Genomic DNA, 15887 nt, shown 5'->3' with positions numbered 1-15887 from the left:
CACAATAGCACTTTTTCACAACAACAAATTATTCATCTTATAAAGAATGTGACTCCTTTGATTTTTCTTTCTGTTTGTTAGCAAATGCAATAACTGATATCAAGAATGGGATTCTTGTTTCCAAGAAATATGATTGAAGCAGAAAAAGGCGGGCCACTCAGTACAATAACACGCATGTAACAGCCCTTTTAGGGAGCAATTTACAAAATGGGAAATGTAGTGTCAAATAGGAACCTGAAAATTACAACCTCTAATCAGTTATCTGGATGACAATATGTGATTTGATATCACCTAATAATCATTTGTAAATTTTGTGATTTACTTCAATTTGTTATATAATAAAAACAGAATCATAAAAAAGACTGTATGGTTCTGAGACTTTGAGATATCCACTTGTATTCACGTAGTTGGATTACTTATCAGATTGTCTACCACCTGAGCATTAGGGCATTTGGTCTAATAGCTACTTGATCTAATGCTCAGGCTCTATATTATGGTATAATTTCTACTTCATCTTTTCACTTTTTTTTATTTTAAAGGGGTACTCCGGGTTGAAAATATTTATATCTAAATAAATAGAGTAAAATTCACAAAGCAAAATGCTGAAAATTTCATCAAAATCTGATAAGAAATATCGAAGTTATTGAATTTTAATATTGAATCCTTTATCGAAATAGTCGTGAAGGAACATTATGAAATGTCGTCAATCTTTGTCTCAACTTTTTATGCTTTACTATGTAGCAAATAATAGCATGATGTAGTACACAATCGGTCTGTCAATTTCAAGGCCGTATATCGGGAAGGTAATAACTCACGACTTCGCATTAAATGATTTCATTCGTATGGAAGATATGAAAAATTGTACGTTGTAGCAAGCATTCTTTTCTAGATAGGTAAATTATTGTTTGCGATATGATTTTGTTCTATCATAAATTATTAACATATACGGCATAAAAGGAAAATTGTCATTATAAACATTACTAGTGATTTATGAATAAGCGATTGTTGTACGTCCTTGTAGATAATAATAGTTACATTTATATAGCGCTTCCTATGTTGGCTTCCAAGTGTTTTACATTGTAAATTATTATTACTCCGGTCTTAGTATCCAGCAGCGTTCCACACATGATGAAGTGCACCACCTCCACTCCCTTGGGAGTATCCTGGCCAGGCAACCGTTTATCGGTGCACACGTGCCAATCTAATCACATTGACATTCACATCCTACCGGGTACCCATTTAACACCTGGGTCGAGAATGGCGAAGTGTGGATTAACGCCTTGCCAAAGGACGCTTGACCGCGGTGGGATTCGAACACACGACCCTCTGATTACAAAGCGAGAGTCAGAACTGTTGCACCACGACGCTTCCACAAACGTAGATAATTATATGGCTGGATATTGCTAAGTGAATAGTACTGTCAACAAAAGTGAGTTTTCTAATCATAATGTCCGCGGCGAGTTTGTCTTGAATTAAGGAGCACTAACAAAAAGTGATACATTGGGTGATCGTGGTCTAGTGGTTATACAACCATGCAAGGTTCCGACTCTCGTCTTTCTATCGGAGGGAAGTGGGTTCGAATTGTAATTCCTTAAGCAAGAAAAAAATCCCACATTGTGCTGCCCTCCACCCAGGTGATGTGACTTAGTTTTAACTTTCGCGCCTATATGACCAATGCTAATACCACTTCAGTTTCAGGCGCGTAGCCAGGGGGGCGGTGGGGGCGGTCGCCCCCCCAAAAAAACGTCCCCAAAAAGAAAAAAAAAGAAGAGAAAAAGAGAGGAAAAAAGAAAAGCGAAGGAAGGAAAGGTAAGAAAGGTATAGCTTTGTGGGTTTTGTCTTTTTCTTTTTTCTTTTTTTCTCAAAAGAGAAACTCCTTCACTCTTGCTCTAAATTTATATGAAATTTGCTTCCGCGCTGCGCGCGGTTAAATGACAATATTGCAGTTCTCCTTTGTTTCCCCAGCCCTTTTTAAAACCCTGTTTTTCCACCTCAGCTATGTCTTTGAAATGTTCAAATGTATACATTAGGGCATGGAATTAGAGTAATAGGCCGAAGTATAAGAAGTTATCTTTATTTTCACATTGATCGCGCAACTTCTGGTCGGGTCGACTCCGGGCGAGTAAAATCTTGATATTAATTTCTCCCGTCACCTCCATATAAGCAACTTCTCCCGCTTTTTCAGCTCATTACTAAACAACCATAATTGGGGGCAAACAGGTTCCTAATTTAAAAAGAGGAAGTTATAAATTTCGTGTCGTATTAAATAAAAAACAGTTCAATATATTTTTTATCAAATTCTATTAAACTTCATGTCATTTCCCTGCACATTCATCTCCTGTCCTGTTTCGCGCCCTCAGTTTGAAATTTTGAATGACACTTAAGTTTCTTTATCATTGAAAATGAAACGCTTCAGGATAAGTCAAATAAATCATACATCATCCTTTTTTTATAGTATATAATTTCAATAAATCACAGAAGTTTCAACTTTTTGCGCACTATTTTCCTTGTAATGAAGTTCAATAATCTGAGAAAATCAATTGAATTAGAGCCGATGGGGTATTAGAGATATCTGCATTTGATGAAACGTCCGCCCTTTGAAATTTCAGAGTTTCATTGCACTGCGCGGGGAGGAATATCTTCCTCCCCGCATATACCCTTCTTCTCCTCTGTTTTGCGAGTTAAAGATATGCACTGTCGCTAAATTGTTTGTAATCAAATCTGATCTTTCCAAGGGAAGCATTCAATATAACTTATAAAATACCCTTATCTCGGGACCCTTTTCTTTAGAAAAAAAAATTGATAAAACGCTTTAGCTTCCGCGCTTCGCGCGGGGTAATTATTATTTTAATTTTCTCAATTTTATCCCTTTTTGTGCGTTCACAATCACTTTTAAAAACAAGGTTCAAAATCACAACATAGTCAACTGAATCGTAGCTGATATAGGTACTAGAGACAAGAGAGACGGCTCCTTTTCATTTTAATTTATGAAACACCGAAAGCTTTGCGCTTCGCAAGGGAGGGGGAAACTCCCCCTCCCTGCACCCACCCCCTAGGGAGCGCGCTCTGTAAGTGTTGGCATGCTTCGCGTGCATTTACCGCCCCCTCCAAAATGAAATCCTGGCTACGCGATTGTTCAGTATTAATTGATTCAAACCACTTCGTTTTGTTTAAATTGTTAAAAGTTAAATTGCATCCACAAATAAACAATAATTATTTTCAATGCAGAATTTCATACCCTTCCTTTCTGTTAATTGTATTTAAGAAATAGGAAATTAATAATTTACATAATATTATGAAGTTTAAAAAACCCCGATTCAATCATTTAGATATAAGGAAATTTGTTAAGTAAAACCTATGGAGGAAGTAAATCCCGCTACCCTAACCAGTGTTGTTTTAATTTTTTTGTTGAGCTTATACCATTCGTAATCTTCGAAATATCTGGGTAATAATATACAATATCTCTCACATCATACACCTTACATAACATAGCGAGTGTTTGTTCCTTCACACCTTGAAACATTGATTGCATAAAATAATGTTCAGAGTGCATGCTTCTTGTCTTGTTAGTGTGACAAGTTATCGAATACCTTTACAAACGAATCTTATTCTTATCAGCATTGTGTGATTATGAGATTTTAATTTCAACCTATATCGTTAACCAAAATTGATCGCTTCAGAATACATTTCAATATTTTTGCACTCCCTTCACGTTTAGGCTTGGTTTACAATCAACACAATAATGTTGATATCATCAGAAAATCCAGGGGTGTAGTAACGCATTTGTATCAGCAGTTCCTTTCGGCTTTTGACTCATACTCGATGTGAAATATAAAATGTAAAAATGATTGCTTGCTTTTTTTTCGAAAAAAAAGAAATAGGGCTTAACTCGTTCTAAGTGGCCTCGTTGCTGAAGCTTTTTTTTTTCTAACTGCGTGCAGCACTTTTCCATTAGATTTCCACATCGTTAGACGACATAATGTTCACGTTGTAGAAATTATCGATGATTCCAGTTCAGTGCTCCTTTCTCATATTGAGCGACATTCTACTGGTTTACTTTTAACACGGTCGTTGAATAAAGTCACGCCGTATATAAAAGAGAATGGCGCGGGATTAACTACCGCATTTTCAATGTTCTATCAACACTTACCGTTAGTTCATTTTGTATTCATTAAAAAAAAATTCTCCCTTATTTTTTTAACAAATGTCATTTATGGATTTTTCAAATTATACAGAATCATTTGTCACAAAGACTATGAGAATAAGAAAAATGAGAATATTTCATATTCATGTAATGAAATACACAAGAAATTGTAAGTAAGTGACGTCATCAGTCCCCTCATTTGCATACTATTACTACTACTACTACTACTACTACTGCTGCTGCTGCTGCTGCTACTGTTGTAATTAAAACAATTTTTGGTGACTTTCTTTGCGAATATTAAATTCATTGAATTTATATAGCAAATGTATCCCCTATAATTTATGTCATTTCACTCTCAGTACTTATGTTGAAAACGACTTAAAAAAATAATAACGCCAGTCGCCATCCATTCATGTTACAGAAGAGTAGGCCTCTGTCCGCTGATCACTTTTTACAGCCTACTTCTATAGACAGGAATTCTCAATCAAAATAAAGAGGACAAATTATGAGAGAGAGGAATATGTTGATATGGAGAGATGAAGAGGGGGCGAAAAATAAAAATAGAGGGGAGAGGGGGGAAGGAGAGGGGGAGAAGGAAAGGGAGATTGGGACTGGGATGGAGTAGACAGGAAAGAAATAGAGAGCATACGATAGGATGCATGACAGATCACCTCTCTTCTTCCGATATATAGGTAGTTTTCGCATTTACTACGGGGGAAACTCTTTACAACGCATCGATTCCTTTGAAAATGCAATTAAAATTACAATGAGGCTTTTGTCGAAAGTTGGTGGACTGGGACAGCAGATCATTCGAAGATTTGCACCGGACGAATAAAGGCAAATATGTCGTTGTCCAGAGTCAAGAGATTCCGATGCTGTCCCCCGTCCACCAACTTTCGACAAAAGTCAAGTTTAAGTTCAAGTTTATTTATTCAAAACCAAAAAAACATCACATCATAATCAAAATGGATATACATACAATGTAAATGAGTACATAAACATACATCAATTAGATTATAGCATAGATGAATTGGTTTTAGGACCCCTTTAAAAGCAAAGCTTGTGAGTAGGGCCCTGAAATACTTATGATTATTAACATACAACATAGGATATATACTAATCTACAAGATACAAAAGGAGAGACAAAAAATATATATATAAGGTTAAGATGCTAAAAATAGAATGGAAACTGTTACAGACACACACACACACACACACCCACACACAACCACATTCACCCACATATGCACATACTAAACATAAATTCTGAGTAGGTCATCAACTTAAACATGTTAAATGCAAATACATCAACTTAAAATACATATTGAAGGAAAATAATCATAATCTGTCAAGAAAGTAAGTTTTGGATAATCTTTTGATCATGAAAAGAGTTTTACTATTTTTTATATCAACAGGTAAATTGTTCCACTCTTTAATACATGATATATGAAAGGAGGTCAGAGTGACATTTGTTCTCGCAAATGGCTGACGAATAAGATCCTTTTGACGTGTATTATAACTATGTATTTGTGAATTCTGAAGAAATAATTTTTTTAAAGTACATTCTTGGGGCATCGATTGTAGTTTGAACATGAACAATGCACAATTGAACGACACAAGTGCACTTAGTGGTAGCATTTTCAGACGAAGAAATAACGGAGTACTTGGATGTCTATAATTAGAATTTGTTATAAGTCATATCGCCCTTTTCTGCAATACTCTCAATTTATCAAGATAAGACTTAAAAGTGTCTCAGATCAGCTCTCCATTGTGATTTAACTAGCATTTTCGAAGGAATTGATGCGTTGTCGAGGGTTTCTCCGTAGTAAATACGAAAAGTTCGGAATATTTCATTCACTAACCAAGCATTCACATCCCGCATATCGTAAGCCCGGGTCGTAAGCTATCCCATACCCTCTTCACTCTGGCCACAAACACCGCTACAGTAACGGGACTGTCCCGAGACTGTAGCGGTGTTGCCTGCAGTGTGAATTCTCGGACCCACAATAAACTACTCGGGATAAATTTTCCTCGCAATTACACCGCAACAAACTCGCAAGGCAAGCCATATATAGCAGCGGGACAACCCTACGACTGTCGCGGTGTTCCTTCAGTGTGAAGGCACACCGCTACAACACCGGAATAAACCACTCGCGATATGTTTACTATAATGTACATGGGGGCGTCGTGGTCTAGTGGTTATGATTCTCGTCTTTCAATCTGAAGGACGTGCATGGCTTCGATTCCCCGCCCTCAAGTATTTCCGGTGTATCAGAGTCGGGTCACTCATGGGGTCACAAACCTACATGTGTTTTGTTATGGAGGTAATAAAAATCACTTACTGCAGTGTCAATGGGTACATGCAAATTTATCCCGGGTCTGTGCTGGGATAACTTTTCTGCTGCTATGTGAATGCATTTATAGCGGATTTAAAGCGGTGTCACCGTCCCGTGACGGCACCGGCATAAATTTGAAAAACAGTTTGAAAAGCAGTTTGAAAAACAGTTTGTCATATCAGTCAGGGGGGGGGGGGGGACTTTTTCCAAAACCGTGTACAAAAACGTAAAAATGACCATATGATTGTGATTTTTTGCATGGTCAGCCCCCCACCCACTTTGAAAACCATTCCGCGGCCCCTGTCAGTGACCCTTCCAACACTACCAGCGGAGTAACAGGGGTCAGTGGCCAGGGGGGGGGGGGGGGGGCAAGAGCCAAAAATTTCCCGGTCATATCAATGGAACAGGCAATGGCGTCATAAGGCAAAAATGTTGAGGGGGCGATATAGCGTATCGGGCAAATATATATATGTAAATGCGAGCGAGCAAACATTTTTGACATTTTTATTGCAAAAATCCAATTTTGTGATAGATTTTGACATGATGTTAAAAAGATGATATCATATTTCACCCTCCTCTCTTTCCTTTTTTCTCTCTTCTTTTGTACGCCACGGTGAACAGGATTTTTGTTATAATTGTGAGCATCAGGGCGAAGCTCTATATGCTCGAGGGGGCCGAGTATGGCGCTTGTGGCAAGAAGTAGCTTACTATAGGTCCCGTGTGAGCGAAGCGAGCGAGATAAAAAAATCACCTTTTCATGAGAATCTAACATGAAGATAGAATTTAACGTGATATTCAGAAAAATATAAAACACTTCCCTTTCTTTCCTAATTTTTTTTTGCTTGGTTGTAGAATTTTGGGAGGCCATTGTCCAAACTCATCCATATACATGTAACAGTGCTTTATGGGTGGGGTCCAGGGCAGAGCCCCGGAACCTCTTGATATTAAAGCCATTTTAACCTTACAGATGTCCACTTATTTTAATCAAATTGCGTGTATATTTATATAGCTTTCACACAACACATAAATTCAGCGCAGTTGTGTATCGTAATCATCCAAATATTGTGAGGGGGCACACCATATAGAAAATGTGGGAAAATTTGTAAAAAGTCGCCAGCGAGCGAAGCGAGCCAGAAAGAAAAATGGCCTGTTAAAATGAAATTCTAATTATGTGATAGATTTTTACATCATAGCAAATATCATGTCATATATTTTTTTCATTCATGTCATTTCGCTGCCTCCTTTATTTTCTTTTAATTCCCCTTGGCTGCGGAACCACCCCTCCCCCGTACACCAGTGCTTCAACGCAAAGCTTAATGCAGGAAGGGTCCATATAGGGACCCGTTATACATGTAGAACCCATTAAAGGTTACAGATGAAGAGCCCCCACTGCACGGGGTCTTGACTCTTGGACAGAGCCCCCGGTAGCTTTAGAGATTTAGCAAGATTATGATAGACTTTCATATGACATGTACGACATTATGCTATGTATACCATCCATATTTCTTCCCGCTCGTTATCTTCAATCCTCGGCAGCCCGGTAGTGTACGTTATCTTGTCCCTTTTCTTTATTTTCCAATTTAGATTTTGGCTAATTCCATTCTGCCTTCATTTCCCGCTTTTGTTTGCCTTTTTGTCATCTTTAATTAATTTCCCTGTGTTACTGATCATGCTATGTATTTGTATCGGGGAGAATTGTTTTATCTGACTTGTTCTTTTTTCCTTCCTTTTCCCGTTTTCCTTTTCTTTCTTAGTTTTCTTTTCCCTTTCCCTTTCCCCCTTTCCTCTTTTTTTCTTTCCTTTCCCTTTCCCTTTCTTCCCCCTTTTTTCTTTTTCCCGTTTTTTTTCCCGGTGAGCTCCTCCAGGGGGGCAGCTTGCCCCCCCTGCCCCCCGCCGGATACGCCACTGAACACCACTATCCTCATTAAGGATCAATTTACCGTCAGCACAAAATATGGAACAAATTACTTCCATTGTCCAATACGTACGCCCTAAGCTGGGTAGAAATAATGGAGCACTTATACCCTGAAGAGATGGACATTCGTCGCCTAGAATAGATAATGAATTCATTAACAGATGACTGCTATTGTCATATGAATAACATTGTCTTCATACTTGTCTACTTTGGTCCTATGATCGTTAGTACCGCGAGAAAGGCCTGAAGCAGTTCGTGATTGGAACTTTATTTCACAGATTGTATGCGCAATTGATAACACCATGGAGGTAACACCGAATCACTTAATTCATGTAAAATCGATGACTTGTTTACCTTTGGTAATCTTAGTTCCATGTGTTTTATTTGGGAAATATCTGCATATTTTAATGTAGAGGAAAATTTGTCATTGATTGTTAACCATTTAAAATTCAATTTCCCCAATTTTCTCCATAATATTTCAGATATACGTGGCACATAACGTCTATAGATCATGACTTGTATCTCTCAATGTTATCGAGGTCCTTACGTGCGTCCGGAAGTGTCCGGATCGAATATTTCATATTAAAGAAATAGTCTCCTTCTCAGGTTTGCTGCTCCAAATATGAAGCATGTTGATTGAAAAGGCAAATGCTGAAACAGGGTATCACCCAACAAAACAAAGACCGGGAAACTGATCTGTCTTTAAGTGATCAAATATGTCTTAGTAGTCTTGGTAATACCTATTGTCACAACACATGTATGTTCTTATTTAGATGCACATAACCAGGTGACGGTTACTATCATTGGATCAAAGAAATGCTCGGATTAATCGTCCATCTCTTCATAGGTCCATGGCTTTATAGCTTTAGTTTTCGTCTAGGACTTCGTCAGAAGCGGTCTGAAAAATGCAAGGGGATACAAAATCAAAGTTTGGCTTATCTCAAATTAATACACATCAATGAATTATTAACAAGTTGAATATATTAAATAATTTTTTTTTTGGTCATTTTGCCTCCGACGAAGATTCTGCTAGGATCGAAAGCTTAGGCCCCTTTTTGACTTTCTAATTAAATAATCTCATTAGACAGATGAATGAATGAATAAATAAATTGATAAATAAATATAAATTAATTAATTGCATTAAAAGAATAATTATATAAATAGAGAGGACTTACCTGTAAATACAGACTATTGTGGCAGTAAAATAGGATGCCTACATGTATCTCGTTCTCAGTGAAATAGTCACAAATTGCAAAATGAAAACATTTAACATATTTATTCATTCATCTGTCTAATGAGATTATGGAATATATTCATCTTGAGAATAATTCATTGATGTGCATTAATTTGTGATTATAAGACAAACTTGGATATATATTGTATCCGCCTGTATTTTTCAGACCGCTTCTGACGAAGTCTTAATAGATGAAAGCTAAAGCTAAGAATGGTCTCCTGCGTCATCTTTTGAGTTGACCCTCATCTCATTATATACATATAAATGATATATATATATATATATATATATATATATATATATATATATATATAGTGTGATGATAAGTTTACTTCTACCAATCGCTGTTGAGTTGTGAATATTAAACATAATGAGATGAGGCGAGGCCAACTCAACAGATGACGCAGGACACCATTATTTGCTTTAGCTTTCGTCTTTTAATTGAGACTTCGTCAGAAGCGTCTGAAAAATATAAGGAGATACAACATCCAAGTTTGTTTTGCACATTAATGAATTATCACCAAGTTGAATATATTCCATAATGAAAAATTAATGAATGAACAGATAAATAAATTAATGAATAATAAATAATTAATTCAATTAAAATAATAATGATATAAATGAAAAAGACATACCTGTAATTACAGACTATTGTGATAGTTAAGTATGACCGTATCCTATCTCGTTCTTTAGGAAAGGGGCAAAAATTGCAAAAAGAAAACATTGGTTGCTATATAGGTGGTGAAAGCGCAAAGCGCATTGGTAATGCGCATAAAATTTATGTCACAATGAGTATGAATATTCATGATATTAGATATCGTAAGCTGGAGGATGATGACGAAACATTGGTTCTTACAAGCATAGTAATTAAATCTCTATGAAACGATATAAATTTTGAGATCAAATCGAGTAAAGATTATAAATAAAATTGTTGATAATTCGCGTAATGACCAAAAGTCTCACTTCTCGAGCTTGGGTCATCTAGAAAGCACCTAACAAATACACAACAATAAGTATAAAAAGATCATTTAATCATTTAATTAGTGACACCATGGTCACATTTGTAACATCAGTTTTGCGCTTTCACCACCTAGCAACCAATGTTTTCTTTTTGCAATTTTTGCCACTTTCCTAAAGAACGAGATAGGATACGGTCATACTTAACTATCACAATAGTCTGTAATTACAGGTATGTCTTTTTCATTTATATCATTATTATTTTAATTGAATTAATTATTTATTATTCATTAATTTATTTATCTGTTCATTCATTAATTTTTCATTATGGAATATATTCAACTTGGTGATAATTCATTAATGTGCAAAACAAACTTGGATGTTGTATCACCTTATATTTTTCAGACGCTTCTGACGAAGTCTCAATTAAAAGACGAAAGCTAAAGCAAATAATGGTGTCCTGCGTCATCTGTTGAGTTGGCCTCGCCTCATCTCATTATATATATATATATATATATATATATATATATATATATATATGAAGAGCTCACTTGCAAAAGGTACAATTTTTCATCAAATTTGATTTTTATGTCTCAATGTATAGACTTTTAGTAGCTCTATCAGATGATACCAAAGAAAAGTTGAGATTCCTATTAAAAAGTGAACTAAAATGGCAAAGAAAAATCATAAAGAAAAATCACTTTTTTTTTCAAAAGGGGTTAGGTCCATTTCAGTTTAGTTGCAAAAGGTCCACTCAGAATTTTTTTTTGGAAAAGAATATCTTAAAAAATATGAAGACAGGTAGATTTATTTTATACCCAATTATGTTCTCATGGTAGAGTATTGTGGAAATTCAGTTTCGCATAAGAATATTGCAATATGGAAGTATAAAAAAAATGATTTTCTTGGAGTGGACCTAACCCCTTTTGCAACCAATGATTTTTATGTCTCAATGTATAGACTTTTTAGTAGCTCTATAAGATGATACCAAAGAAAAGTTGAAATTCAAATGAAAACGTGAATGAAAGTGGCGAAGAAAAATCACTTTTTTAATCAAAAGAGATTGGATTAATTTCAGTTTACTTGCAAAACTAAACTCTTCATATATATATATACTGTATATATATATACTAATACATTGTGTTCATTGAATGGCTGATTCACTATATTAATAATAATCACACTGCGGACACACTATGTACTAAAAGTGTGGGGATGTTCACACTGTGTACACACTGTGAACTAACAGCTTGGGATGTTCACACTGTGGGCACATTGTGTAATAACAGTGTGGGGATGTTCACACTGTGGATACACTGTACTAAAAGTGTGGGGATGTTCACACTGTGGATACCCTGTGTACCATCAGTGCAGGGATGTTCACACTGTGGACACACTGTGAACTAACAGCTTGGGATGTTCACACTGTGGGCACATTGTGTACTAACAGTGTAGGGATGTTCATACTGGACACACTGTGTAGTAACAGTGTGGAAATATTCACACTGTTGATAAAATGTGAACTAACAGTGTGGATATGCTCACACTGTGAACTAACAGTGTGTATATGTTTACACTGTGAACTAACAGCTTGGGATGTTCACACTGTGGGCACATTGTGTACTAACAGTGTAGGGATGTTCATACTGGGCACATTGTGTAGTAACAGTGTGGGGATGTTCACACTGTATACTATCAGTTCATGATGTTCACACTATGGATACACTGTGTAATATCAGTGTAGGACATACTGTGTACTAACGGCGTTGAGATGTTCACACTGTGGATACAATGTGTACTAACAGTGTGGAGATTTTCACACTGTATACTAACAGTTTAGAGATGTTTACACTGTGGACACACTGTGTAATAACAGTGTGGAGATGTTCACACTGTGGGCACATTGTGTACTAACAATGTAGAGATGTTTACACGGTGGTCTTACGTCGTCGGGTAAATGCAACCATGAAACGATACAACCATTATTTTTTATAAAGCTTAAGGTGTTTTTTTTTTTGCACACGACTTCGACTGAGAAGAGAGGTTTGGATGCCTCGGCAAAGATTCTTCATTCGACTTCTTTCCACGGTAGCATGAACACTGTAGCTGGCGTTTATCTCCAACGTTTACCGCTAATTCACAGTCTAACCGTCCACTACAGTCGTCATTTAAGTGCATTATTTAAAAACAATTTACTGCCTCCTTGTGGACAATCACTAAAACCATTTGAAGTAACGTACCTCGTGTCTTAATCGGCTTAACATAATTATAGGCCTACATCTTTTGGATGAAGTACTGAAGAATTATAAGTGACTAACCATCTCGGGGCTTGTAAGTTTGACGCGAATCACAAATTTTCCTTGCATTACACACTGCTCGGATATGTCAAGAGTCAAGGAAAATGTTATGATGTTGAGGTGAGTGAACGACGACCTGTATTTCAAAAAATATCTTTAGAAGCTTTATTCCTTTCCATGAAGTTTGAAATACCGAAAGCATAGGGGCGCATTATATAGGGCGAAAAAAGCTCGGAGAAGGCAATTCCCACTCATGACTTTATATTCTTATGTGATTCCTGCATCCAACCGATTCTGAACCTTTTTTAGTTGTCCTAACGTTAAAGAAATGAAACTGATTTTATGACATGGAGGTGATAACTGAAAGTATGGATGTGGTAAGTGAAGGATCGTTAATCGTGAACACTAATCAATCTACTCTTCTAGAGGATGACTACGACTCCGGACCCAGTCTTAATCGAATACCATTAATATGGGGTTATAGTTTGGTTATTGTTATCACTGTCATAGGTAACCTGCTAGTGATCTTAGCCTACTGCCGCCATTCTCAGGTACGTGCCGTCCCAACCAATACACTCATCTTCAGTCTGTCAATATCTGACTTCCTAATTGGTGTCATGATATTGACCATCAATCTGCATTGGGTAGCCGAAGACTCCTGGATGTTTGGTGAGGTTGTTTGCAGACTTTGGTCAATTCTTGATTACACTGTAAGCTATATGTCAACGATAACAATCATGCTAATAAGTCTTGATCGGTTTTTATTAATGTATCAGAAGACTCGATATCGAACAGTGTGGACTCGTAAGAGAGTCACCATCATCACCCTGGTATGCTGGGCATTTAGCATCACCGTCTATGTCTGTATCGCATTCGCAATGACAGATGCAAACCTAGTGGATTTTCAAGATGAATGCGAACTAGAAATTGTGTACTTATTGCCTTTTACAATCGGTATTCTTATTTTCGAGTTTGGAATTCCACTACCAATCATCGTATTATTGAATATATCTGTATATTATCAGATTCATCAGCGATCACAGAATCTGCGAAGATACAAATCCAACCTTGGTCTGCCTTCAACCGATCCACGCAATGATCAATCACATAGTCAGATGCCAGGTATGTCGCATGCAGATCATTCTGATCTTCCTTCTGTATCCAATGTACACACAGATCGATGGGTAAAACCTTTGGTAGAAGTATTAGGCAGTCGCAGGAATCAGTCCCGTCCACTCCCTGAAGTTAATGGTCCTTCGTGCTCTGGTCTCCAGACGAATCATAATCCAGGGACTCAACGTATAGCGACATATTGCCGTCACAAGCGTTTATTCGCCAGGCACAAGAAAGCTGCTTTGACGTTGTCCATATTGGTAGGGACGTTTCTTGCGTGCTGGCTTCCATACGAGATAGTGAGCATCCTACAGGCGATGTGCGGCGAAGATGATTGCTTCTCTGAGACAACATGGGAGGTGGTAAATGGTCTACTGTGGGGTAACTCTGCACTCAATCCTATCCTCTATGGCCTTACTAACCCAACATTGAGACGGAATATGATTAACTTTGGATGTCAACAACGCTGCCGCCGTCCGAGGGTTGGACCCTCATGAAGAATAACAAAAACTGTACCAATCACTGTGATGGTATTCTGCACACTTGGACCGTTTTGGTTGTGAAACTATATTTTGTTGTATTTTGAACACATTCTTCATCTGCACTCCAACATTTCTGCTATGTCTTGAGTTTCATCAATTTATCAATTTCGATTTAAATGTTTCTAGGTTGCTACAGCTACTTTATTATTTAGGGGCCTATCATAGTCAGGTGTCCTCGTCTTTACTAGTTTATTGAAGATGGTCTGGGTGCAAGGAAAAAAAATCACTGTAAGAGATAGAACTACCAGAGGTAAAATATGTAAAACAGAGGTAAATTGGTGGAGGTGAAAGACCCACTTTTCCTCTGTCATTTCTTCCTCATTATGCCTCTGACATTTTCATCAAACTTAGAGCATTGTGTGCTCTGCTTGGTGGTTTTAGTTTGGTATTAACCAGCAACAATGATGAAGAATGATGATAAAGATGACAACGATTAATTATGGTAACAACTTATAAAGATACTTAGTGATGGTAAAGAATCGGAACACAAAGTGGTATTGTAATACCTCGGTCCCACTGTCGGGCGATCCTTTACGATCGCCACGATTGGACTTTCGTAACTGATCGCTAAAATTGTTGAACCATTCAGAACCTTTCTACGATCTACATGATTACCACGGCTGATTTAATATGATCCGATAAGATCACTACGATTACTCCACGATCAAGTACGTCGTTTGAAGCGTGGCGCAATTCGTGACAGTTGGAACTAGGTATAAACGAAGTCCATTCTGACTTGTAATAAGCAAGCGCGCCAAATATTGTATGAAATCTGACGGATTACTACACATTTTGTATTTAACAAAAATTCCAGTAAGCTCTTTTGTAATATTTTGTTTTAAAACACATTTTCTGTAAAAATCTAAAATGTATTACATGTTATGATGTTATTAGTAAAACACGTATCTATCATTACGACACGACACTATCCCCATTTATTATGAACTTTGATGTATCACTTTGGTTGACAGCAAATCACATGTAAATGGTTTTTGTAAATAGCAACCATGCACATTACACCGATTACCATCAGTTTCGACAGACTCATTTTTTTTAAATAGTCAACTAATTTTGCTTTCGTTAAATCGTAACCATGGCAACGAGGAATTAGAAAAACAGACCGAATAGATCCCCAGCACACATTGTCAAAAGGAACGTGTTTGACTGTGCATTGCAATTAATTCACATTAAATATATAGCTTAAATTTGATTAGTACCCGTATCTGACATCTGAGCTGGGCTCCATAACACAAAGAATAGCGATCAATCGCTAAATGAACTGATCAATCAATTTAGATGTTACGCGCGCATTTGGTGTAAAATGCTGTTCAGGGACCAGTGAGGTTCTT

At 37.0% G+C, this 15887-nt stretch overlaps 1 protein-coding gene across 1 annotated transcript; it reads left to right on the top strand.

Moving 5' to 3' along the window:
* Nucleotides 1-13230: 13230 nt before the first annotated feature.
* Nucleotides 13231-14620, top strand: LOC129266058 (muscarinic acetylcholine receptor M5-like). Its single transcript, XM_054903936.2, has one exon. It carries the CDS (start codon nucleotides 13231-13233, stop codon nucleotides 14491-14493), a length of 1263 nt encoding a protein of 420 aa, XP_054759911.1. The 3' UTR covers nucleotides 14494-14620.
* The last annotated feature ends 1267 nt before the right edge of the window (nucleotides 14621-15887 follow it).

The sequence above is a fragment of the Lytechinus pictus genome, chromosome 7 (genome assembly GCF_037042905.1).
Source record: "Lytechinus pictus isolate F3 Inbred chromosome 7, Lp3.0, whole genome shotgun sequence".
Taxonomy (NCBI): domain Eukaryota; kingdom Metazoa; phylum Echinodermata; class Echinoidea; order Temnopleuroida; family Toxopneustidae; genus Lytechinus; species Lytechinus pictus.
The sequence above is the reverse complement of the archived record's forward strand: the minus strand, read 5'-3'. Positions and strand labels throughout refer to the sequence as shown.

Excerpts from the sequence above, each read along its gene's own strand:
- LOC129266058 (XM_054903936.2), top strand. The coding sequence starts at position 13,231 with ATGGAGGTGATAACTGAAAGTATGGATGTGGTAAGTGAAGGATCGTTA.